A 27,356-nucleotide genomic window follows, 5' to 3' on the forward strand; every position below is an offset into this window, starting at 1 on the left:
TTTGGAGTGAGAACAAGAGTCTTGGACTCTAGACTCTCCTCTGCAAATTCTATGCATACTGTACCATAATTTGCAGTCTATAAGCGGTGAAAGACATAGCGCAGGGGAAAACTTCTATACTAAATGCTATTGAACGGCATGTTCCTGTACCAATGTAAAGAGGAGCATGATTCAGCAATATCTGCTTTATCGGTCAAATTAGTGGACCTTATGTTTTTCAGTTACTGGAGTCTTGACCTTTACTTTTTCTGTGATCCCTGGGGACTGTAGGAAAATGTAATCTGAGGGAGAGACAGTCCCATTTGTATCACCATTAATAAAGAGGCAAATCATAAAAATGTAAGGTTGTAGAATTACATCACATTGTGTTGTGGCCTGATACGTTATCTATGAAATCACAAATCAAAACTGATTACATGATGAGTCACAATACATTTAATGGGAAGACTACCCTGCCTTCAGCAAAAAAGAAAAAGAAACAACCCCCCACCTCTAATCATTTATGTAGTACCCTAGGAGGCATATTAACAGAACAATCAGCCACATGTAAACTATTGTGTTTGTTTGGGCCTTAACTGTCACAAATACAAGTGAAGTTGTCGATACAACCCCCACCTCAGGATGAAGCTAAAGATCCACACATTAGGCAAACAAAGGCATTAGATGGATGGATCTCTGCGAGCAACTGGGGATACCCTAAAGGCTTAAGTCTTGCAACAGTTTGAACTGTATTCCAGGGTCAATATTAGCCTATCAAGGAGGTCATTAATTTTATCCAACAGCCAACAAATTCATGTTGCTCCAGCAGAACATCTCAGCGCGATCTGGTGGAGCAGACTGTTGATTTCTTTCTTTACAACCTGAGGCACTTATCATATTGAAGGCTTAACTGAGACTGAAAATGACAGAGGTTAAGCAAGCTGAGCTCATCGTCTTCTGTTTCATGCTGCTTCACGGTAAGGTGAAAGAAATTTTGATTATGAACAAAATAAGCAAAGATAAGGAGATCTGTTAAAAGCTGAATCACTGCAAGCTGCTAGTTTAATTGCATCTGGTCCTGCACACTAAACTAGAAACTAAAGTGAAACATAATGAAATGCTTGCCTTTTCTCACTTTACAAATTAATGTAATTATAAAATGCAAGAAAAAATAGGGTACAGATTAATATATGCAGTTTTCTTGAAGTGAGTTTTATAACAGCTACATGGCACATTAATGAATACTGTTTCAGTCCTTGCTTCTATCATGAATTCCTTCATCATTTCCAAAAGAAAAGTAGGAAATGTATCTGTTTATTTTGGTTATTTAAAAAATATCAAAATTCTCAGGCACAAGGCTGATTTTAAAAACAGTACTACCCTCTAATAAGGCTCCATTTATAAAGGGTTGATAAGATGTAACTAATGGCTTTATTGAGTCATTTACTTATAGTTCGTAGACCACTAATGAGCTGTACATGAGAGCTACTTTTGGGTGTGTGTGGAAAAACTCTAGATAATCTACCATGAATAAAGCCTTTAGTTACAACTTATAAACTTCTTTTTAGGTTTCTGACTGACATGCAGATGTGACTTTAAAGGCAGATCTGAGTTTTAGGATGTATCGCAGTGAAGAGGCAATTTAGTGACTGTCTCTTGAATATTTGCATTTTTCTCCCACCATACTATGGAAACTAAGAAGGGCTGTGGTTGCAATAATTTTATTTTATCCCATTATCTCAGGGTCATGTGTTATTTTATCTCATGTATTGGCCATGATTGCTACCGGACCCTTATCAACCCCTAATGTACCCAAAGATCCCAGAGTTTCCATATGCACCCTGGATGTGACGCCCAGCCAAGAGCCCATCAAGTGTGCACATTATCGTATTTTCTTGCAATAACAACCCTTGTTTTTTTTTCAAGATAAATACTTTTTATGAGAAAACAACTCTGATTAATAAGATAGTTCATGTATTATCTTAGGATAACAGGATGAAATAAACACAATAACCACAGCCAATCTAGGCACCCGCACAATACCCATATTGTGTACTGCAGACAAAGAAAGATCTGCATTTCTGTTCCCATACCAATAAAAGAATCAAGACTGAATATTTTCATGTGCACTTATTTGAGCAACTCATTCATTTTTTTTCTACATTCTCTCCTTTAACTCAGGTTTTGTAGCAGCATTGAATTGTACCAGCTCAAGCCCTGAATCCTTGTTCAATGCATTTGAGAAGGATTTATTTCCAAAAAAACTGGTGCGGCCCGTAAAAAGGTTTTCAGATCCAATTAACATAACCATCAGCATCACTGTGGTGGGAATTTTAGGAGTGGTGAGTCTATGTAAACATCTATTCATGCCTGCACATAAGCATACCTTTTTCAATTAAGTTTTTAACAATCTTTGATTTGAATTCATAATTGATCTGTATTACTGGCTCTAATTAAATGAACAATATGTCTCATTTACAGAATGAAAAAGCCCAAACCCTGACAACATTCTTATGGCAAGTCCTGGTAAGTTTTGAGGACACTGACAAAAAACATCAATTAATTCAGAAGTCTATGTCTAATCAAAGCTAAAATGTGTTGATTTTTCATGTATTGTAGCACAGATCAAATTATTCTGATTGCATACATTTTTGTTTGTATTGAAATGGGCTAATCTCAAGGGTGGAGGTGGGTGTTTATAATACCATGGGGGTTTGTCAAAGTCAGAAATTACTTAACTAACTCTACACCTAGCTTTTCTAATAGATTGCAGAGTTTTATCCCAAATGACATGTACATACCTTTAAGTAACTTGTTAAAAATAAAGAAATTGAAATATATTTAAATAAAATGAATTAACTTGTTACTTTAACGAATGGCTGCCTAAAGATGTTTTAGTGAAAAGTGTTAAAATGCTTTATATGCTCATCTTCATCATCAGGTAAGGTTTTTTCTCCCAAAAAATGGATATATGGTATTTTGGAATGAAACTCCTCATATTTTTTTCTCATTTAAAGTATTGCATTTTCTAAGCTGTACATCACATTGGTATCATTGTCTAACGCAGGAGTGGGATATAGAGGGACTGAGCTGGGATGAGAAGGAATGTGGAACCAAAAGAGTCTCTCTCCCTCGGGAAAAGCTGTGGATTCCAGATGTCCAAATCTCAGAGTTGTAAGTTTAAAAGTGTTGATTAGTCTGTGAACGTTATCAACTTCATCACAGATGAACGTTAGAGGGCTGATTGTCGAATCAGAGAAATTAACCTTGAAGCAAGATGAAAATGTGAAATGTCTTCATCCTGAGAAGTTTTCAGACTTGTTAAAATTGATCATACCTGTAAAGCAAGTGTAGAAATATTACATTTAAAATTTAAAACACCCCATTTTAGTTAAATTACAACACAAATGTAAATAAACAACAACAACAGTGAGCTGAGTTGTCTCTCCTTAGTAGTTAAGACTGTGTATGTGCAATTAAAATGTTTTTAATTCAATTCTGTTCTATTGCAGCATGGACGAGGACAAATCTCGCGAAAGTCCCTATCTCTACTTATACAACACAGGTCGTGTTTATGATGATAAGCCAGTCAGAGTGATCAGTTCCTGCCGATTAATAATCTACACTTTCCCCTTCGATATCCAAAACTGTACTTTGACCTTTGGATCACATCTACACTTTGGTAAGGCTGTCAAATATAAAATACATTCCTTAAAAAGTTCAAAATACCTAGTGTTCAGCATTGATTGACTGGAGTTGACAAGTGTACCGTGGGCTCTATTTTTTTGCAATTTTTAATATTTAACCATAAGTGTGTTATACATCTCACATACAGATCAGTTCAAAAATTCAACTGTGAAAAGTGTCAAACCAATTCCAATATGAGTGAATAGATGTATGTACATTAATATAGACAACTGCAATGTGTATTCAAAAACACCTCAGTAATGGCTTTATTGCATTTAAAGGTGTATTGTGTAAAATGTAGTGGCATCTAGCAAAATGGATTTGGCAGAAATGGAATATAATACTCACAAGTATGTTTTAATAAGTGTATAATCACTTGAAAATAAGAGTAATTGTGTTTTTGTTACTTTAGAATGAGCCCTTTATATCTACATGCAATATTATTTTTCCCAGGATGGCAAAATCTCAATACTATTGAGTAATTGTTGTAAATAAACTCCATTCACCAACTAAAGATCATTAACAACACAAATTGGGTGTCTAATAACTTAAAACAAAACTGCTGTTAAATGTTATTCAAGCTTCAGAAATAACGATGATTCAAGGCGCCACGTCTGAGGAGATCCTGAAGGAGTCCAGAGAAGTGATAAAGACCAATGGAGAGTGGGAGCTTGTCGACATCAAAGTGTCCACATCTAATCTGGTGTTATATGAGGGAAGCTACTCTGAGATCAAATACTTTGTAAGCACTTTTACTTATTTTAATTATTATAACTCCACACTACATGCTATAATATAGACTATTCTTTACTTGTCTTTATAGTGTGCTGCTGTTAGCATCTAAGAAATCAAAAAACGTAACTGGATTTGACTAATAGGAAATGATACAATACTTTAGACATCAATCATACTGTAGTTATTTTTTGTTTTCTAAGGTGTTCCTGGAGCACACAACTTTTTCTAGCTGTGAGTGGCTGCTGTACATTCCCTTAGTGCATTGCATTGTTGGGGAATAGTGTCAGTCATTGCACCCAATCAAGAAAAAAGTGTTTCTTAGTATCCACACTGACTGTTTCATTTTATGTTTGGATATTTTCAAGGCCGTGGTCAACCTCACTTGGTCATGTCCTCTACATTTTTAGGAATTTGTGGTTTTTAGCATCTTTGAAGAGATTACATTCAACAGTTAACAATTAACTCTTTAAAGTCTGCAAATATTTGTTTCTTTACAAACAGTGGATGTTGTATCAGCTGATTTCAGTGTTTTTGGGCCAAATATACAGTATATATAAATTTGCCTCCTTTTAGACTAACAAAGATAATAAAGTTAGCTGGCATTTCCCTGCCAGAAATATATTCCTGACATCATTTAGACCTCCATGTTGACTTAATACAACAGTTGACTTAATACAGAGGAGACATGTGAAATATCTAAATGATTAAAACATTTTAGAGATTTTATTTTTGGTGCCCAGTTAGAATTTCCTGACAGAGGCAATGCACTGAGGGGACTTCGACTCAAGACTTCAGTATTTCTGAAATCCTAGCTATGGCCCCAGCTATATCAAAACACAATACAAGTGCCAAGATCAAGCAGAGTAAGTAGGCTGTCTGTCCCTCACATTAACAGTTGGTGATTGTAATACACAGTTTTGTTGTTTGCCAAATAAAGGGGGGCCTCTTAGCAAATGTAGCAGTTATACAAATATCTCAAAATTGATTCAGTTGTGATTTGTTGAAGTAAAAATGACATTTTAAAAAGTCAGTGTTTGTATGATAACTCACTTCTGGTTTAACTCAGAAACCTGTGCCAATCATTTTGCATCTACAAAAGGGAAATGAACGTAACTGTCAAAAGTCTCACTAAGATCCAGTTGGAATTAATTGGACCTGTGTCTCCTCCAAAGATCATTTTAAGACGTAGGCCAATCCTGTATGTGGTGAACCTCCTGATCCCCAGCGCCTTCCTCATCACATTGGACATTTTCAGCTTCCTGCTGCCTCCCCATAGTGTGGACAGATGTGCCTTCAAGATGACCCTCATCCTGGGCTACACGGTCTTCCTGCTCATCATGAATGACCTGCTACCTGTCACTGGGTATACAACACCTATTTTGAGTGAGTGACACCTTTGATATTAGTAGATTTAAAATTAGCCAAACTATAGCACTTAAAAATGGAGGCCATGCTGTATCTTCTATATTTAGATCAAGTGTTCCTTTTTGATCAATTATTTCTCAACTTTCCCTCTTTTTTTCTATAGACGTTGCGTTCTCAATCAGTTTCGCTCTGATGGTGGCCAGCCTGTTGGAGACCATATTTATCACTAATATCCAGTTTAGCTCCAGCCAATACAATGCGGTGCCTCACTGGGTCAGCGTCCTTGTGCTACACTATCTAGCTATAGTCGTTTGTCTCCCCCCGAAAAAGAAGAGTAACCGTGTCACCGTCTCCATTCGCCCACCTGCTGGAGGTATAATAATATTATTGTTTATTTTACATTTTAATGATTTTGTTTCAACACAGTTCTAGTGAGATTAACAATGTAAGAAATGACAAGTGATCATGAAAGTTCATCTTTGACCTTGGAAATAGTAGTTTGACAAAATAATCTTAAAGGATAGGTTTGGGTTTTTTTCAATTCTGTCTTAATACAATACTGATGTACTATTATGTACATGGAAATGGGTCTTAGTCTCTGTAACAATTCCTGCTCTCCATACTGAACCTGAAGTTATTCTCCCAGAATGTCACCACACTGTAAGAAATGGGGGCCAAAATCCACTGCCTTCATTCTGTGTAAATATGCAGGTTCAGCTGACACTAACATGATGCTTCAGCAGTCTCAGTTTCCAAGGTCAAGGTTGAACATTAACATTATTGTTTTTCTGATATTGAGGGTATTTTTTTTACATTTTTAAGTCAGAATGTCACAATTTTTTTATAAGTCACCCCTAATTTTAAAGAATGTGTCACATCATGTATCACAACATCACTCTATTCTTACTTTTTGATATACCCAGCAATGAATACAGACATCATCCCAACAAATGAGTTTCAGAGCATCTCTGGTAGCACACCTTCATTAAAACCCCCTCTGGAGCCAGCCCTGGATGAACTGATGAAGCTGAGCAATGATCTCAGGGTCATCCGCCTCCTGATGGAAAAACACTGCGAGGGAAGCAAAACATCGCGGGAGTGGTACATGGTCGGTATAGTCATAGACCGTCTGCTTTTTGGCATCTACATTGTCTTCATCTTGGTCAGCTTTATTACCATTGTATGTATCTGGGTTTTTAGCAACTTACTGCACTGATTTACCTAGCTGGAGAGTAAAATCACATTGATAAGTTAATCACCAACAAAAGTTTGAATGGGCTAATAGTTAACAAAATGAGTGATGACATGTAGTATCGTTTTGATTGTCCAAGTAGTTCTGGTAGAAAATTAACCTCTTCATTTTTCTGTATATAAGAATTATTTTAAATGTCAATACTTCTCAGGCAATGCTTTGTCTCTGCCCTCATGACCATCAAGGAGCAGAAGGAACTTTGTGCCAAAAAGACTTTAACTTTGGATGGCACCCACATGATTTGACTATTTCAGACAGCTGAAGACTGATATTACCTTCAGATTAGCTTTAGAATACATTTTTGCAGAGAACAAGGACTGTGGATTTTTTCTATCATTGACATCAGTACCACATTAGGAAGGGATGCCTTAATGGCCAGCATGATGGGAGGAATGATTACAGCAAGCAAAACCTGTTACACTGTTAATGGGCGCCTGAATATTGTTTTGAAATGAGTCATAAGAGCACCATATTTTGAAATGTCATGTGTGCACTTTCAATCTCATAGAAGGATCTTTTTGGCTGTGCAGAGCCCAAGCCTAGTTTAACATTGAGCAGGAAATATGTTGACTCTTGATCACTGTCTCACATGTTTTTAAAACATTTCAAACCAAAAATAAGCACATGGTTCGACAGTACAGTCCACAACACTTGAGACTGGTACAGATTGTAACTCCCATAGGTTGAGGTATTGAAAAATAAAATGGGTGAGTGGTTATCGTAGGTGTTGAACAACAAGTCTTATGTTTCCTGTGTGTGTTTATTCTAGATCCATCTGGAAATATTGCAATTATGTGTGTGTATGTTTTGTATTTCTTTTCATTTATATCATTATGAGGCTTGAATTTCATCAAGAAAATAGAGAGAATGTGTTCATCACCTCTTTAATGAAGCCTTTGCAGGGAAAAAGTTACTTTTAGGCTTAAAATTAGGATTGGTACAGGAATATAGGTGCAAACAAGTCTGTTCACTTATCTGCCATTTCAGATTCAAGTTTGAAAACCACCTATGTAGACTTGAGGCTACATCCATAATCTTAGTAGATGATGGGGCACACACACATTTGTCATCTGTCCGTTTGTATGTTCATGTGTTCATTAGTGGTAAGTACAGTAGATGTGATCAAGTGTGTGTGTGTGTAATTACAGGGATTCACCTCACATTTGGGGACAAAAAGGCAAACCACTAAAGATTTATTTTAAGGTAATGGTTTGGTTTTGGTTAAAGGGGTCATAAGTAAGAATTGTGAAGCAATTTACATTATTAATCATTTTTATTGCCATTTTTATTGAGTGAACAGGATGTAACATAACTTAAAAAATTAGACCTTCCCCAACTTTCTCAGTTGCCAATAACAGCCTATGGACTGATTTCTATGTGAAGGCCTTGGGCTGGTTATTCTGTGAAAATCCAAAGGATGTGATATTTTTGCACGCTCCAGGTTCAGGTTTCAGGTTTAGCCTTATAGTGCAGTATTATTGTCATATTTTCTGTTTTGCCTAGAGAAGATTGAATTGATTTCTGTCTTTGCATGTGATATTGTATCTCTGGGTACATTTATCTGTCCACCACATTTCACTTTCAATCTGAATGGGTCAGATATTAGCAAGCTAATGTTAGCTTTGCCAGTTGGTTCATTCAGCTAGTTTATGCAACATTTCTACCTGGCATTTGGTAGGTGTAAATATTTAATGACAACTAGTCTCTACGTAAGACCTAGTTTGTGGGGTGCAACTGGTTTTAGTTTAGGGCTGCGTAAATCTCCTATATTACTTAGGCCTACATTATAACTAGGGTAAGTTAGAGCTTAGGCTACGGATTGGTGCAACTGCCTTCTGTTCCTGATATGCATAGGTGTCATTAATCTGAACACTTTCAGGTGAAAACATTCAGGTGAAACACAATTTCAGATGCTGCTGGGTTTTAGTGCAACTTTTGATAGTGTTTTCCATAAAATATACCATAAAAGAGTAAGCAGCAGGTAAGATTATCTGGTGCAGTCATCACTTCGTCGAAGTCATATCTCAAATGTTATGTTGTTGCCATTAGTGATCATAAATCTGAGTGGAGTCCTTCAGGGCTCTATTCTTGGGCCTCTATCAATAAACCTGTGAGTTCCCTGTAAACCAAATCATCAAGACAATAAGATTGTTTTAATATGTAAACCTTCTCTGTTACTCCTTATCAGCCAGTTGTAGTTTGATAATCAGAATAAATTGCTATTTCACTCTCATTCTATTATTGACTGACCTAAAGCTCATTTGAGTTGAGCTAAGCCTGCAGTGAACTGTAATGTGCTGTGGTGTCACACTCACACAGGCAACAATAACCTAACAAGATTTAAGTGGCAGCAACTTTGAGAGCTAAATGAATGAAGTACAAAGTAATAGACCAATGTAATTTGATGCTGTGGCCTGATACAGTATCTATGACATCACAATAAAAACTGATTACATGATGAGTCACGATACATTTGATGGGAGGACTACCCTGCCTTCAGCAAAAAGAAAAAGACACAACCCCCACCACCAATCATTTGTACAGTACTCCAGGAGGCAAACTGTCTGAACAATCAGCCACATGTAAACTATTGTGTTTGTTTGGGCCTCAACTGTCACAAATACAAGTGAAGTTGTTGTAGGGGAAACCAGGGACAGTTGTAACACGCGATTTTCCAAATAAATCAAAAACCATTTACACTGGAATAGTCCATTCACTATATTATAAACTGCAACATTTCAACTACTGAAACGATGTATTTAAGTGTTTTTTTGAAATATGTACAGGTTGAAAAATTGATTTAAATACAGTCACTCCACTGTTAAAACTGTACCATTCAAGGTGTTACAGCTGTCCCATGTTACAACTGACCCTGGTTTCCCCTATACAACCCCCACCTGAGGATGAAGATGAAGATGCACACATTACGCAAACAAAGGCATCAGTTGGACAGATCTCTGTGTGTAACTGGGGATACCCTAAAGGCTTAAGTCATGCAACAGTGTGTACTGTATTCCAGAGTCAATATTAGCCTCTCAAGGAGGTCACTAATTTTATCCAATAGCCAACAAATTCATGTTGCTCCAGCAGAACATCTCAGCGCAATCTGGTGGAGCAGACTGTTGACTTTTTTCTTTACAATCTGAGGCATTTTTCATGCTGAAGGCTTAACTGAAACTGAAAATGACAGAGGTTAAGCCATCTGAGCTCATCATCTTCTGTTTCATGCTGCTTCACGGTAAGGCGAAAGAAATTTTGATTATGAACAAAATAAGCAAAGATAAGGAGATCTGTTAAAAGCTGAATCACTGCAAGCTGCTAGTTTAATTGCATCTGGCCCTGCAAACTAACCGAGAAGCTAAAGTGAAACATAATGATATTGTTGCTTTTTCTCACTTTACACATTTTTTATGTATTTATAAAATACAAGAAAAAATAGGGTACAGATTAATACATGCAATTTCCTTGAAGTGAGTTTTATAACAGCTACATGGCACATTAATGAATTCTGTTTCAGTTCTTGCTTCTATCATGTATTCCTTCATCATTTCCAAAAGTAGGAAATGGATATGTTTATTTTGAATATTTAAAAAAATATCTAAATTATCAGGCACAGGGTTGATTTAAAAAAAACAGTACTACCCTCTAATAAGGCTCCATTTATAAAGGGCTGATAAGATGTAACTAATGGCTTTATTGAGTCATTTACTTATAGTTCATAGACCAGTAATGAGCTGTACATGAGAGCTACTTTTGGATATGTGTGGAAAAACTCTGGATAATAAACCATTAATAAAACCTGTAGTTACAACTTATAAACTTCTTTTTAGGTATCTGACTGACATGCAGATGTGACTCTAAAGGCAGATCTGAGTTTTAGGATGTGTCACAGTGAAGAGGCAATTTAGTGACTGTCTCTTGAATATTTTTACATTTTTCTCCTACCATAGTATGGAAGCTGAGAAGGGCTGTGGTTGCAATAATTTTATTTTATCCCATTATCTCAGGGTCATGTGTTATTTTATCTCATGTATTGGCCATGATTGCTACCGGACCCTTATCAACCCCTAATGTACCCAAAGATCCCAGAGTTTCCATATGCACCCTGGATGTGACGCCCAGCCAAGAGCCCATCAAGTGTGCACATTATCGTATTTTCTTGTGATAATGACCCTTGTTTTTTTTTCAAGACAAATACTTTTTATGAGAAAACAACTCTGTTTAATAAGATAGTTCATGTATTATCTTAGGATAACAAGATGAAATAAACACAATAACCACAGCCAATCTAGGCACCCGCACAATACCCATATTGTGTACTGCAGACAAAGAAAGATCTGCATTTCTGTTCCCATACTAATAAAAGAATCAAGACTGAATATTTTCATGTGCACTTATTTGAGCTGCTCATTAATTTTGTTTTCTACATTCTCTCCTTTAATTCAGGTTTTGTAGCAGCATTGAATTGTACCAGCTCAAGCCCTGAATCCTTGTTTAATGCATTTGAGAAGGATTTATTTCCAAAAAAACTAGTGCGGCCCGTAAAAAGGTTTTCAGATCCAATTAACATAACCATTGGCATCACTGTGGTGGGAATTTTAGGAGTGGTGAGTCAATCTATTCATGCCTGCACATAAGCATACCTTTTTCAATTAAGTTTTTAACAATCTTTGATTGATCTTTTTCATTATTGATCTGTATTACTGGCTCTAATTAAATGAACAATATGTCTCATTTGCAGAATGAAAAAACCCAAACCCTGACAACATTCTTATGGCAAGTCCTGGTAAGTTTTGAGGACACTGACAAAACGTCAATTAATTCAGAAGTCTATGTCTAATTAAAGCTTTAATGTGTTTATTTTTTATGTATTATAGCACAAATTATTCTGATCGTATACATTTTTGTTTGTATTGAAATAGGCCAATCTCAAGGGTGGAGATGTATCTTTTGTGATAATACCACAGGGTTTTTATCAAAGTCAGAAATTTACTAATTCTACACCTAGCTGTTGGATTTTTCTAATAAATTGAGAGTTTTATCCCAAATGATATATACATACCTTGTTTAAGTAACTTGTTAAAAACAATTAAATTGAAATATATCTAAATAAAAATGAATTAACTTGTTACTTTAATGAATGGCTGCCTAAAGATGTTTTAGTGAAAAGTGTTAAAATGCTTTATATGCTTATTTTCATCCCCCCCCCCCCCCCAAAAAAAAAAAATGGTATGATATTTTGGAATGAAACTCCTCATATTTTTTCTCAATTAAAGTATTGCATTTTCTAAGCTGTACATCACATTGGTATCGTTGTCTGATGCAGGAGTGGGACATAGAGGGACTGAGCTGGGATGAGAAGGAATGTGGAACCAAAAGAGTCTCTGTCCCTCGGGAAAAGCTGTGGATTCCAGATGTCCAAATCTCAGAGTTGTAAGTTTAAAAGTGTCGATGAGTCTGGGGAGCCCCAGTTGCCTAATTGTTAAGGTGTGAACCACTGCCAGGGGACCTTTGTTATATGTAATGCCCCTCTCTCTCACTGTGTTTCCTGTCTCTCTGCTCTGACTCTCTGTGCAAAAAGCGCAAAAAAGTGTCATCATCCTGAGAAGTTTTCAGACTTGTTAAAATTGATCATACCTGTAAAGCAAGTGTAGAAATATTACATTTAAAACTTAAAACACCCCATTTTAGTTAAATTACAACACAAATGTAAATAATCGAGAACAACAGTAAGCTGAGTTATCTCTCCTTGGTAGTTAAGAGTGTGTATGTACAATTAAAATGTTTTTAATTCAATTCTGTTCTATTGCAGCATGGACGAGGACAAATCTCCCGAAAGTCCCTATCTCTACTTATACAACACAGGTCATGTTTATGATGATAAGCCAGTCAGAGTGATCAGTTCCTGCCGATTAATAATCTACACTTTCCCCTTCGATATCCAAAACTGTACTCTGACCTTTGGATCATATCTACACTTTGGTAAGGCTGTCAAATATAAAATACATTCCTTAAAAAGTTCAAAATACCTAGTATTCAGCATTGATTGATTGGAGTTGACAAGTGTACCGTGGGCTCTATTTTTTTGCAATTTTTAATATTTAACCATAAGTGTGTTATACATCTCACATACAGATCAGTTGGAAAATTCAACTGTGAAAAGTGTCAAACCAATTCCAATATGAGTGAATAGATGTATGTACATTAATGTAGACAACTGTGATGTGTATTCAAAAATACCTCAGTAATGGCTTTATTGCATTTAAAGGTGCAGTGTGTAAAATGTAGTGGCATCTAGCAAAATGGATTTGGCAGAAATGGAATATAATACTCATAAGTATGTTTTGATTAGTGTATAATCACTTGAAAATAAGAATCATTGTGTTTTTGTAACTTTAGAATGAGCCCTTTATATCTACATGCAATATTATTTTTCCCAGGATGGCAAAGTCGTGACCTGCCCTACTCTGCCTCTGATTGGCTTACTCTGATATTCTTACCCTAACTCTAACCAATCTCACTCCTCATGCCTAAACCTACCCAACCCAACCAATGAAGGCAACAAGCACAAGCCAGTCAGAGGCAGAGTAGGGTTGGTCATGACTTCGCCATCCTGGGAAAAAAAATTTGGCAAGCGGGTCCTCTTCCACAGAGCCCACCATGTTGCACCACCATGTTTCTACACTAGCTCATAAAAACAGACCAAACACTCGCCCTAGAGAGGGCCTTTCGTTTTTCACAAGTTTCACAGCTACTGTAGGTTCTCTTACACGCTTGGAAGGGGAGGGTGAGGAGAGGAGTATTCAGTTGGTTGCAATCTGCAACCTCACCGCTAGATGCCACTAAATCCTACACACTGGTCTGAAAGATTAAGATATGCTGAGCTCTCAGGTCCACTGTAAAAAAAAAAAAGAAAAGCTATTAAATGTATTATTTTAACTTAAATGCCACAGTTATTTTAATACTATTGAGTAATTGTTGTAAACAAACTCCATTCACCAACTGAAGATCATTAACAACACAAATTGGGTGTCTAATAACTTAAAACAAAACTGCTGTTAAATGTTATTCAAGCTTCAGAAATAACGATGATTCAAGGCGCCACATCTGAGGAGATCCTGCAGGAGTCCAGAGAAGTGATGGAGACCAATGGGGAGTGGGAGCTTGTCGACATCAAAGTGTCCACATCTAATCTGGTGTTATATGAGGGAAGCTACTCTGAGATCAAATACTTTGTAAGCACTTCTACTTATTTTAATTATTATAACTCCACACTACATGCTACAGTATAGACTATTCTTTACTTGTCTTTATAGTGTGCTGCTGTTAGCATCTAAGAAATCAAAAAACATAACTGGATTTGACTAATAGGAAATGATACAATACTTTAGACATCAACCATACTGTGGTTATTTTTTGTTTTCTAAAGTGTTCCTGGAGCACACAACTTTTTCTAGCTGTGAGTGGCTGCTGTACATTCCCTTAGTGCATTGCATTGTTGGGGAATAGTGTCAGTCATTGCACCCAATCAAGAAAAAAGTGTTTCTTAGTATCCACACTGACTGTTTTATTTTAGATGTTTGGATATTTTCAAGGCCGTGGTCAACCTCACTTGGTCATGACCTCTACATTTTCAGGAATTTGTGGTTTTTAGCAACTTTGAAGAGATTACATTCAACACTTAAAAATGAACTCTTTAAAGTCTGCAAATATTTGTTTCTTTACAAACAGTGGATGTTTCAGTGTTTTTGGGCCAAATATACAGTATATATAAATTTGCCTCCTTTTAGACTAACAAAGATAATAAAGTTAGCTGGCATTTCCCTGCCAGAAATGTATTCCTGACATCATTTAGACCTCCATGTTGACTTAATACAACAGTTGACTTAATACAGAGGAGACATGTGAAATATCTAAATGATTAAAACATTTTAGAGATTTTATTTTTGGTGCCCAGTTAGAATTTCCTGACAGAGGCAATGCACTGGGGGGACTTCGACTCAAGACCTCAGTATTTCTGAAATCCTAGCTATGGCCCCAGCTATATCAAAACACAATACAAGTGCCAAGATCGAGCAGAGTAAGTAGGCTGTCTGTCCCTCACATTAACAGTTGGTGATTGTAATACACAGTTTTGTTGTTTGCCAAATAAAGGGGGGCCTCTTAGCAAATGTAGCAGTTATACAAATATCTCAAAATTGATTCAGTTGTGATTTGTTGAAGTAAAAATGACATTTTAAAAAGTCAGTGTTTGTATGATAACTCACTTCTGGTTTAACTCAGAAACCTGTGCCAATCATTTTGCATCTACAAAAGGGAAATGAACGTAACTGTCAAAAGTCTCACTAAGATCCGGTTGGAATTAATTGGACCTGTGTCTCCTCCAAAGATCATTTTAAGTCGTAGGCCAATCCTGTATGTGGTGAACCTCCTGATCCCCAGCGCCTTCCTCATCACATTGGACATTTTCAGCTTCCTGCTGCCTCCCCATAGTGTGGACAGATGTGCCTTCAAGATGACCCTCATCCTGGGCTACACGGTCTTCCTGCTCATCATGAATGACCTGCTACCTGTCACTGGGTATACAACACCTATTTTGAGTGAGTGACACCTTTGATATTAGTAGATTTAAAATTAGCCAAACTATAGCACTTAAAAATGGAGGCCATGCTGTATCTTCTATATTTAGATCAAGTGTTCCTTTTTGATCAATTATTTCTCAACTTTCCCTCTTTTTTCTATAGACGTTGCGTTCTCAATCAGTTTCGCTCTGATGGTGGCCAGCCTGTTGGAGACCATATTTATCACTAATATCCAGTTTAGCTCCAGCCAATACAATGCGGTGCCTCACTGGGTCAGCGTCCTTGTGCTACACTATCTAGCTATAGTCGTTCGTCTCCCCCCGAAAAAGAAGAGTAACCGTGTCACCGTCTCCATTCGCCCACCTGCTGGAGGTATAATAATATTATTGTTTATTTTACATTTTAATGATTTTGTTTCAACACAGTTCTAGTGAGATTAACAATGTAAGAAATGACAAGTGATCGTGAAAGTTCATCTTTGACCTTGGAAATAGTAGTTTGACAAAGTAATCTTAAAGGATAGGTTTGGGTTTTTTTCAATTCTGTCTTAATACAATACTGATGTACTATTATGTACATGGAAATGGGTCTTAGTCTCTGTAACAATTCCTTCTCTCCATACTGAACCTGAAGTTATTCTCCCAGAATGTCACCACACTGTAAGAAATGGGGGCCAAAATCCACTGCCTTCATTCTGTGTAAATATGCAGGTTCAGCTGACACTAACATGATGCTTCAGCAGTCTCAGTTTCCAAGGTCAAGGTTGAACATTAACATTATTGTTTTTCTGATATTGAGGGTATTTTTTTTACATTTTTAAGTCAGAATGTCACAATTTTTTTATAAGTCACCCCTAATTTTAAAGAATGTGTCACATCATGTATCACAACATCACTCTATTCTTACTTTTTGATATACCCAGCAATGAATACAGACATCATCCCAACAAATGAGTTTCAGAGCATCTCTGGTAGCACACCTTCATTAAAACCCCCTCTGGAGCCAGCCCTGGATGAACTGATGAAGCTGAGCAATGATCTCAGGGTCATCCGCCTCCTGATGGAAAAACACTGCGAGGGAAGCAAAACATCGCGGGAGTGGTACATGGTCGGTATAGTCATAGACCGTCTGCTTTTTGGCATCTACATTGTCTTCATCTTGGTCAGCTTTATTACCATTGTATGTATCTGGGTTTTTAGCAACTTACTGCACTGATTTACCTAGCTGGAGAGTAAAATCACATTGATAAGTTAATCACCAACAAAAGTTTGAATGGGCTAATAGTTAACAAAATGAGTGATGACATGTAGTATCGTTTTGATTGTCCAAGTAGTTCTGGTAGAAAATTAACCTCTTCATTTTTCTGTATATAAGAATTATTTTAAATGTCAATACTTCTCAGGCAATGCTTTGTCTCTGCCCTCATGACCATCAAGGAGCAGAAGGAACTTTGTGCCAAAAAGACTTTAACTTTGGATGGCACCCACATGATTTGACTATTTCAGACAGCTGAAGACTGATATTACCTTCAGATTAGCTTTAGAATACATTTTTGCAGAGAACAAGGACTGTGGATTTTTTCTATCATTGACATCAGTAGCACATTAGGAAGGGATGCCTTAATGGCCAGCATGATGGGAGGAATGATTACAGCAAGCAAAACCTGTTACACTGTTAATGGGCGCCTGAATATTGTTTTGAAATGAGTCATAAGAGCACCATATTTTGAAATGTCATGTGTGCACTTTCAATCTCATAGAAGGATCTTTTTGGCTGTGCAGAGCCCAAGCCTAGTTTAACATTGAGCAGGAAATATGTTGACTCTTGATCACTGTCTCACATGTTTTTAAAACATTTCAAACCAAAAATAAGCACATGGTTCGACAGTACAGTCCACAACACTTGAGACTGGTACAGATTGTAACTCCCATAGGTTGAGGTATTGAAAAATAAAATGGGTGAGTGGTTATCGTAGGTGTTGAACAACAAGTCTTATGTTTCCTGTGTGTGTTTATTCTAGATCCATCTGGAAATATTGCAATTATGTGTGTGTATGTTTTGTATTTCTTTTCATTTATATCATTATGAGGCTTGAATTTCATCAAGAAAATAGAGAGAATGTGTTCATCACCTCTTTAATGAAGCCTTTGCAGGGAAAAAGTTACTTTTAGGCTTAAAATTAGGATTGGTACAGGAATATAGGTGCAAACAAGTCTGTTCACTTATCTGCCATTTCAGATTCAAGTTTGAAAACCACCTATGTAGACTTGAGGCTACATCCATAATCTTAGTAGATGATGGGGCACACACACATTTGTCATCTGTCCGTTTGTATGTTCATGTGTTCATTAGTGGTAAGTACAGTAGATGTGATCAAGTGTGTGTGTGTGTAATTACAGGGATTCACCTCACATTTGGGGACAAAAAGGCAAACCACTAAAGATTTATTTTAAGGTAATGGTTTGGTTTTGGTTAAAGGGGTCATAAGTAAGAATTGTGAAGCAATTTACATTATTAATCATTTTTATTGCCATTTTTATTGAGTGAACAGGATGTAACATAACTTAAAAAATTAGACCTTCCCCAACTTTCTCAGTTGCCAATAACAGCCTATGGACTGATTTCTATGTGAAGGCCTTGGGCTGGTTATTCTGTGAAAATCCAAAGGATGTGATATTTTTGCACGCTCCAGGTTCAGGTTTCAGGTTTAGCCTTATAGTGCAGTATTATTGTCATATTTTCTGTTTTGCCTAGAGAAGATTGAATTGATTTCTGTCTTTGCATGTGATATTGTATCTCTGGGTACATTTATCTGTCCACCACATTTCACTTTCTTGAAGTGCTGAATTCAAAATGAATCAGTGAGTTTACAGTGAGTTATGCTGAGCTATCCGTTGTTATTTGGTCATTTAGTCTAACGTTATTGGAATAACATTTTGTAATTTGAGGTATACTATGTTTCTGTGAAATGTAATATAAAGTGTTCCTTATAACCTCTTTTCCTCTTCAATCTGAATGGGTCAGATATTAGCAAGCTAATGTTAGCTTTGCCAGTTGGTTCATTCAGCTAGTTTATGCAACATTTCTACCTGGCATTTGGTAGGTGTAAATATTTAATGACAACTAGTCTCTACGTAAGACCTAGTTTGTGGGGTGCAACTGGTTTTAGTTTAGGGCTGCGTAAATCTCCTATATTACTTAGGCCTACATTATAACTAGGGTAAGTTAGAGCTTAGGCTACGGATTGGTGCAACTGCCTTCTGTTCCTGATATGCATAGGTGTCATTAATCTGAACACTTTCAGGTGAAAACATTCAGGTGAAACACAATTTCAGATGCTGCTGGGTTTTAGTGCAACTTTTGATAGTGTTTTCCATAAAATATACCATAAAAGAGTAAGCAGCAGGTAAGATTATCTGGTGCAGTCATCACTTCGTCGAAGTCATATCTCAAATGTTATGTTGTTGCCATTAGTGATCATAAATCTGAGTGGAGTCCTTCAGGGCTCTATTCTTGGGCCTCTATCAATAAACCTGTGAGTTCCCTGTAAACCAAATCATCAAGACAATAAGATTGTTTTAATATGTAAACCTTCTCTGTTACTCCTTATCAGCCAGTTGTAGTTTGATAATCAGAATAAATTGCTATTTCACTCTCATTCTATTATTGACTGACCTAAAGCTCATTTGAGTTGAGCTAAGCCTGCAGTGAACTGTAATGTGCTGTGGTGTCACACTCACACAGGCAACAATAACCTAACAAGATTTAAGTGGCAGCAACTTTGAGAGCTAAATGAATGAAGTACAAAGTAATAGACCAATGTAATTTGATGCTGTGGCCTGATACAGTATCTATGACATCACAATAAAAACTGATTACATGATGAGTCACGATACATTTGATGGGAGGACTACCCTGCCTTCAGCAAAAAGAAAAAGACACAACCCCCACCACCAATCATTTGTACAGTACTCCAGGAGGCAAACTGTCTGAACAATCAGCCACATGTAAACTATTGTGTTTGTTTGGGCCTCAACTGTCACAAATACAAGTGAAGTTGTTGTAGGGGAAACCAGGGACAGTTGTAACACGCGATTTTCCAAATAAATCAAAAACCATTTACACTGGAATAGTCCATTCACTATATTATAAACTGCAACATTTCAACTACTGAAACGATGTATTTAAGTGTTTTTTTGAAATATGTACAGGTTGAAAAATTGATTTAAATACAGTCACTCCACTGTTAAAACTGTACCATTCAAGGTGTTACAGCTGTCCCATGTTACAACTGACCCTGGTTTCCCCTATACAACCCCCACCTGAGGATGAAGATGAAGATGCACACATTACGCAAACAAAGGCATCAGTTGGACAGATGTCTGTGTGTAACTGGGGATACCCTAAAGGCTTAAGTCATGCAACAGTGTGTACTGTATTCCAGAGTCAATATTAGCCTCTCAAGGAGGTCACTAATTTTATCCAATAGCCAACAAATTCATGTTGCTCCAGCAGAACATCTCAGCGCAATCTGGTGGAGCAGACTGTTGACTTTTTTCTTTACAATCTGAGGCATTTTTCATGCTGAAGGCTTAACTGAAACTGAAAATGACAGAGGTTAAGCCATCTGAGCTCATCATCTTCTGTTTCATGCTGCTTCACGGTAAGGCGAAAGAAATTTTGATTATGAACAAAATAAGCAAAGATAAGGAGATCTGTTAAAAGCTGAATCACTGCAAGCTGCTAGTTTAATTGCATCTGGCCCTGCAAACTAACCGAGAAGCTAAAGTGAAACATAATGATATTGTTGCTTTTTCTCACTTTACACATTTTTTATGTATTTATAAAATACAAGAAAAAATAGGGTACAGATTAATATATGCAATTTCCTTGAAGTGAGTTTTATAACAGCTACATGGCACATTAATGAATTCTGTTTCAGTTCTTGCTTCTATCATGTATTCCTTCATCATTTCCAAAAGTAGGAAATGGATATGTTTATTTTGAATATTTAAAAAAATATCTAAATTATCAGGCACAGGGTTGATTTAAAAAAAACAGTACTACCCTCTAATAAGGCTCCATTTATAAAGGGCTGATAAGATGTAACTAATGGCTTTATTGAGTCATTTACTTATAGTTCATAGACCACTAATGAGCTGTACATGAGAGCTACTTTTGGATATGTGTGGAAAAACTCTGGATAATAAACCATTAATAAAACCTGTAGTTACAACTTATAAACTTCTTTTTAGGTATCTGACTGACATGCAGATGTGACTCTAAAGGCAGATCTGAGTTTTAGGATGTGTCACAGTGAAGAGGCAATTTAGTGACTGTCTCTTGAATATTTTTACATTTTTCTCCTACCATAGTATGGAAGCTGAGAAGGGCTGTGGTTGCAATAATTTTATTTTATCCCATTATCTCAGGGTCATGTGTTATTTTATCTCATGTATTGGCCATGATTGCTACCGGACCCTTATCAACCCCTAATGTACCCAAAGATCCCAGAGTTTCCATATGCACCCTGGATGTGACGCCCAGCCAAGAGCCCATCATGTGTGCACATTATCGTATTTTCTTGTGATAATGACCCTTGTTTTTTTTTCAAGACAAATACTTTTTATGAGAAAACAACTCTGTTTAATAAGATAGTTCATGTATTATCTTAGGATAACAAGATGAAATAAACACAATAACCACAGCCAATCTAGGCACCCGCACAATACCCATATTGTGTACTGCAGACAAAGAAAGATCTGCATTTCTGTTCCCATACTAATAAAAGAATCAAGACTGAATATTTTCATGTGCACTTATTTGAGCTGCTCATTAATTTTGTTTTCTACATTCTCTCCTTTAATTCAGGTTTTGTAGCAGCATTGAATTGTACCAGCTCAAGCCCTGAATCCTTGTTTAATGCATTTGAGAAGGATTTATTTCCAAAAAAACTAGTGCGGCCCGTAAAAAGGTTTTCAGATCCAATTAACATAACCATTGGCATCACTGTGGTGGGAATTTTAGGAGTGGTGAGTCAATCTATTCATGCCTGCACATAAGCATACCTTTTTCAATTAAGTTTTTAACAATCTTTGATTGATCTTTTTCATTATTGATCTGTATTACTGGCTCTAATTAAATGAACAATATGTCTCATTTGCAGAATGAAAAAACCCAAACCCTGACAACATTCTTATGGCAAGTCCTGGTAAGTTTTGAGGACACTGACAAAACGTCAATTAATTCAGAAGTCTATGTCTAATTAAAGCTTTAATGTGTTTATTTTTTATGTATTATAGCACAAATTATTCTGATCGTATACATTTTTGTTTGTATTGAAATAGGCCAATCTCAAGGGTGGAGATGTATCTTTTGTGATAATACCACAGGGTTTTTATCAAAGTCAGAAATTTACTAATTCTACACCTAGCTGTTGGATTTTTCTAATAAATTGAGAGTTTTATCCCAAATGATATATACATACCTTGTTTAAGTAACTTGTTAAAAACAATTAAATTGAAATATATCTAAATAAAAATGAATTAACTTGTTACTTTAATGAATGGCTGCCTAAAGATGTTTTAGTGAAAAGTGTTAAAATGCTTTATATGCTTATTTTCATCCCCCCCCCCCCCCCCCCCCCCCCCCCCCCCCCCAAAAAAAAATGGTATGATATTTTGGAATGAAACTCCTCATATTTTTTCTCAATTAAAGTATTGCATTTTCTAAGCTGTACATCACATTGGTATCGTTGTCTGATGCAGGAGTGGGACATAGAGGGACTGAGCTGGGATGAGAAGGAATGTGGAACCAAAAGAGTCTCTGTCCCTCGGGAAAAGCTGTGGATTCCAGATGTCCAAATCTCAGAGTTGTAAGTTTAAAAGTGTCGATGAGTCTGGGGAGCCCCAGTTGCCTAATTGTTAAGGTGTGAACCACTGCCAGGGGACCTTTGTTATATGTAATGCCCCTCTCTCTCACTGTGTTTCCTGTCTCTCTGCTCTGACTCTCTGTGCAAAAAGCGCAAAAAAGTGTCATCATCCTGAGAAGTTTTCAGACTTGTTAAAATTGATCATACCTGTAAAGCAAGTGTAGAAATATTACATTTAAAACTTAAAACACCCCATTTTAGTTAAATTACAATACAAATGTAAATAATCGAGAACAACAGTAAGCTGAGTTATCTCTCCTTGGTAGTTAAGAGTGTGTATGTACAATTAAAATGTTTTTAATTCAATTCTGTTCTATTGCAGCATGGACGAGGACAAATCTCCCGAAAGTCCCTATCTCTACTTATACAACACAGGTCATGTTTATGATGATAAGCCAGTCAGAGTGATCAGTTCCTGCCGATTAATAATCTACACTTTCCCCTTCGATATCCAAAACTGTACTCTGACCTTTGGATCATATCTACACTTTGGTAAGGCTGTCAAATATAAAATACATTCCTTAAAAAGTTCAAAATACCTAGTATTCAGCATTGATTGATTGGAGTTGACAAGTGTACCGTGGGCTCTATTTTTTTGCAATTTTTAATATTTAACCATAAGTGTGTTATACATCTCACATACAGATCAGTTGGAAAATTCAACTGTGAAAAGTGTCAAACCAATTCCAATATGAGTGAATAGATGTATGTACATTAATGTAGACAACTGTGATGTGTATTCAAAAATACCTCAGTAATGGCTTTATTGCATTTAAAGGTGCAGTGTGTAAAATGTAGTGGCATCTAGCAAAATGGATTTGGCAGAAATGGAATATAATACTCATAAGTATGTTTTGATTAGTGTATAATCACTTGAAAATAAGAATCATTGTGTTTTTGTAACTTTAGAATGAGCCCTTTATATCTACATGCAATATTATTTTTCCCAGGATGGCAAAGTCGTGACCTGCCCTACTCTGCCTCTGATTGGCTTACTCTGATATTCTTACCCTAACTCTAACCAATCTCACTCCTCATGCCTAAACCTACCCAACCCAACCAATGAAGGCAACAAGCACAAGCCAGTCAGAGGCAGAGTAGGGTTGGTCATGACTTCGCCATCCTGGGAAAAAAAATTTGGCAAGCGGGTCCTCTTCCACAGAGCCCACCATGTTGCACCACCATGTTTCTACACTAGCTCATAAAAACAGACCAAACACTCGCCCTAGAGAGGGCCTTTCGTTTTTCACAAGTTTCACAGCTACTGTAGGTTCTCTTACACGCTTGGAAGGGGAGGGTGAGGAGAGGAGTATTCAGTTGGTTGCAATCTGCAACCTCACCGCTAGATGCCACTAAATCCTACACACTGGTCTGAAAGATTAAGATATGCTGAGCTCTCAGGTCCACTGTAAAAAAAAAAAAGAAAAGCTATTAAATGTATTATTTTAACTTAAATGCCACAGTTATTTTAATACTATTGAGTAATTGTTGTAAACAAACTCCATTCACCAACTGAAGATCATTAACAACACAAATTGGGTGTCTAATAACTTAAAACAAAACTGCTGTTAAATGTTATTCAAGCTTCAGAAATAACGATGATTCAAGGCGCCACATCTGAGGAGATCCTGCAGGAGTCCAGAGAAGTGATGGAGACCAATGGGGAGTGGGAGCTTGTCGACATCAAAGTGTCCACATCTAATCTGGTGTTATATGAGGGAAGCTACTCTGAGATCAAATACTTTGTAAGCACTTCTACTTATTTTAATTATTATAACTCCACACTACATGCTACAGTATAGACTATTCTTTACTTGTCTTTATAGTGTGCTGCTGTTAGCATCTAAGAAATCAAAAAACATAACTGGATTTGACTAATAGGAAATGATACAATACTTTAGACATCAACCATACTGTGGTTATTTTTTGTTTTCTAAAGTGTTCCTGGAGCACACAACTTTTTCTAGCTGTGAGTGGCTGCTGTACATTCCCTTAGTGCATTGCATTGTTGGGGAATAGTGTCAGTCATTGCACCCAATCAAGAAAAAAGTGTTTCTTAGTATCCACACTGACTGTTTTATTTTAGATGTTTGGATATTTTCAAGGCCGTGGTCAACCTCACTTGGTCATGACCTCTACATTTTCAGGAATTTGTGGTTTTTAGCAACTTTGAAGAGATTACATTCAACACTTAAAAATGAACTCTTTAAAGTCTGCAAATATTTGTTTCTTTACAAACAGTGGATGTTTCAGTGTTTTTGGGCCAAATATACAGTATATATAAATTTGCCTCCTTTTAGACTAACAAAGATAATAAAGTTAGCTGGCATTTCCCTGCCAGAAATGTATTCCTGACATCATTTAGACCTCCATGTTGACTTAATACAACAGTTGACTTAATACAGAGGAGACATGTGAAATATCTAAATGATTAAAACATTTTAGAGATTTTATTTTTGGTGCCCAGTTAGAATTTCCTGACAGAGGCAATGCACTGGGGGGACTTCGACTCAAGACCTCAGTATTTCTGAAATCCTAGCTATGGCCCCAGCTATATCAAAACACAATACAAGTGCCAAGATCGAGCAGAGTAAGTAGGCTGTCTGTCCCTCACATTAACAGTTGGTGATTGTAATACACAGTTTTGTTGTTTGCCAAATAAAGGGGGGCCTCTTAGCAAATGTAGCAGTTATACAAATATCTCAAAATTGATTCAGTTGTGATTTGTTGAAGTAAAAATGACATTTTAAAAAGTCAGCATTTGTATGATAACTCACTTCTGGTTTAACTCAGAAACCTGTGCCAATCATTTTGCATCTACAAAAGGGAAATGAACGTAACTGTCAAAAGTCTCACTAAGATCCGGTTGGAATTAATTGGACCTGTGTCTCCTCCAAAGATCATTTTAAGTCGTAGGCCAATCCTGTATGTGGTGAACCTCCTGATCCCCAGCGCCTTCCTCATCACATTGGACATTTTCAGCTTCCTGCTGCCTCCCCATAGTGTGGACAGATGTGCCTTCAAGATGACCCTCATCCTGGGCTACACGGTCTTCCTGCTCATCATGAATGACCTGCTACCTGTCACTGGGTATACAACACCTATTTTGAGTGAGTGACACCTTTGATATTAGTAGATTTAAAATTAGCCAAACTATAGCACTTAAAAATGGAGGCCATGCTGTATCTTCTATATTTAGATCAAGTGTTCCTTTTTGATCAATTATTTCTCAACTTTCCCTCTTTTTTCTATAGACGTTGCGTTCTCAATCAGTTTCGCTCTGATGGTGGCCAGCCTGTTGGAGACCATATTTATCACTAATATCCAGTTTAGCTCCAGCCAATACAATGCGGTGCCTCACTGGGTCAGCGTCCTTGTGCTACACTATCTAGCTATAGTCGTTCGTCTCCCCCCGAAAAAGAAGAGTAACCGTGTCACCGTCTCCATTCGCCCACCTGCTGGAGGTATAATAATATTATTGTTTATTTTACATTTTAATGATTTTGTTTCAACACAGTTCTAGTGAGATTAACAATGTAAGAAATGACAAGTGATCGTGAAAGTTCATCTTTGACCTTGGAAATAGTAGTTTGACAAAGTAATCTTAAAGGATAGGTTTGGGTTTTTTTCAATTCTGTCTTAATACAATACTGATGTACTATTATGTACATGGAAATGGGTCTTAGTCTCTGTAACAATTCCTGCTCTCCATACTGAACCTGAAGTTATTCTCCCAGAATGTCACCACACTGTAAGAAATGGGGGCCAAAATCCACTGCCTTCATTCTGTGTAAATATGCAGGTTCAGCTGACACTAACATGATGCTTCAGCAGTCTCAGTTTCCAAGGTCAAGGTTGAACATTAACATTATTGTTTTTCTGATATTGAGGGTATTTTTTTTACATTTTTAAGTCAGAATGTCACAATTTTTTTATAAGTCACCCCTAATTTTAAAGAATGTGTCACATCATGTATCACAACATCACTCTATTCTTACTTTTTGATATACCCAGCAATGAATACAGACATCATCCCAACAAATGAGTTTCAGAGCATCTCTGGTAGCACACCTTCATTAAAACCCCCTCTGGAGCCAGCCCTGGATGAACTGATGAAGCTGAGCAATGATCTCAGGGTCATCCGCCTCCTGATGGAAAAACACTGCGAGGGAAGCAAAACATCGCGGGAGTGGTACATGGTCGGTATAGTCATAGACCGTCTGCTTTTTGGCATCTACATTGTCTTCATCTTGGTCAGCTTTATTACCATTGTATGTATCTGGGTTTTTAGCAACTTACTGCACTGATTTACCTAGCTGGAGAGTAAAATCACATTGATAAGTTAATCACCAACAAAAGTTTGAATGGGCTAATAGTTAACAAAATGAGTGATGACATGTAGTATCGTTTTGATTGTCCAAGTAGTTCTGGTGGAAAATTAACCTCTTCATTTTTCTGTATATAAGAATTATTTTAAATGTCAATACTTCTCAGGCAATGCTTTGTCTCTGCCCTCATGACCATCAAGGAGCAGAAGGAACTTTGTGCCAAAAAGACTTTAACTTTGGATGGCACCCACATGATTTGACTATTTCAGACAGCTGAAGACTGATATTACCTTCAGATTAGCTTTAGAATACATTTTTGCAGAGAACAAGGACTGTGGATTTTTTTCTATCATTGACATCAGTAGCACATTAGGAAGGGATGCCTTAATGGCCAGCATGATGGGAGGAATGATTACAGCAAGCAAAACCTGTTACACTGTTAATGGGCGCCTGAATATTGTTTTGAAATGAGTCATAAGAGCACCATATTTTGAAAT

The 27,356-nt window shown here is 36.8% G+C and overlaps 3 protein-coding genes across 3 annotated transcripts; all 3 read left to right on the forward strand.

Annotated features, from left to right (window-relative positions):
* Positions 1 to 901: 901 nt before the first annotated feature.
* LOC122989174 (5-hydroxytryptamine receptor 3A-like) lies at positions 902 to 7,409 on the forward strand. The gene is made up of 9 exons (XM_044361879.1): positions 902 to 956; positions 2,161 to 2,321; positions 2,461 to 2,505; positions 3,047 to 3,153; positions 3,492 to 3,661; positions 4,248 to 4,408; positions 5,574 to 5,784; positions 5,930 to 6,139; positions 6,702 to 7,409. Exons 1-9 carry the CDS (start codon positions 902 to 904, stop codon positions 6,980 to 6,982), a joined length of 1,401 nt encoding a protein of 466 aa, XP_044217814.1. The 3' UTR covers positions 6,983 to 7,409.
* Positions 7,410 to 10,201: 2,792 nt separating this feature from the next.
* On the forward strand, positions 10,202 to 17,164 carry LOC122989517 (5-hydroxytryptamine receptor 3A-like). Its single transcript, XM_044362469.1, has 9 exons — positions 10,202 to 10,256; positions 11,465 to 11,625; positions 11,760 to 11,804; positions 12,345 to 12,451; positions 12,831 to 13,000; positions 14,093 to 14,253; positions 15,408 to 15,618; positions 15,763 to 15,972; positions 16,535 to 17,164. Exons 1-9 carry the CDS (start codon positions 10,202 to 10,204, stop codon positions 16,813 to 16,815), a joined length of 1,401 nt encoding a protein of 466 aa, XP_044218404.1. The 3' UTR covers positions 16,816 to 17,164.
* A 3,044-nt stretch (positions 17,165 to 20,208) lies between these two features.
* Positions 20,209 to 26,912, forward strand: LOC122989549 (5-hydroxytryptamine receptor 3A-like). The gene is made up of 9 exons (XM_044362509.1): positions 20,209 to 20,263; positions 21,472 to 21,632; positions 21,767 to 21,811; positions 22,368 to 22,474; positions 22,854 to 23,023; positions 24,116 to 24,276; positions 25,431 to 25,641; positions 25,786 to 25,995; positions 26,558 to 26,912. Exons 1-9 carry the CDS (start codon positions 20,209 to 20,211, stop codon positions 26,836 to 26,838), a joined length of 1,401 nt encoding a protein of 466 aa, XP_044218444.1. The 3' UTR covers positions 26,839 to 26,912.
* The last annotated feature ends 444 nt before the right edge of the window (positions 26,913 to 27,356 follow it).

Source organism: Thunnus albacares, chromosome 9 (assembly GCF_914725855.1).
Source record: "Thunnus albacares chromosome 9, fThuAlb1.1, whole genome shotgun sequence".
Lineage (NCBI taxonomy): Eukaryota > Metazoa > Chordata > Actinopteri > Scombriformes > Scombridae > Thunnus > Thunnus albacares.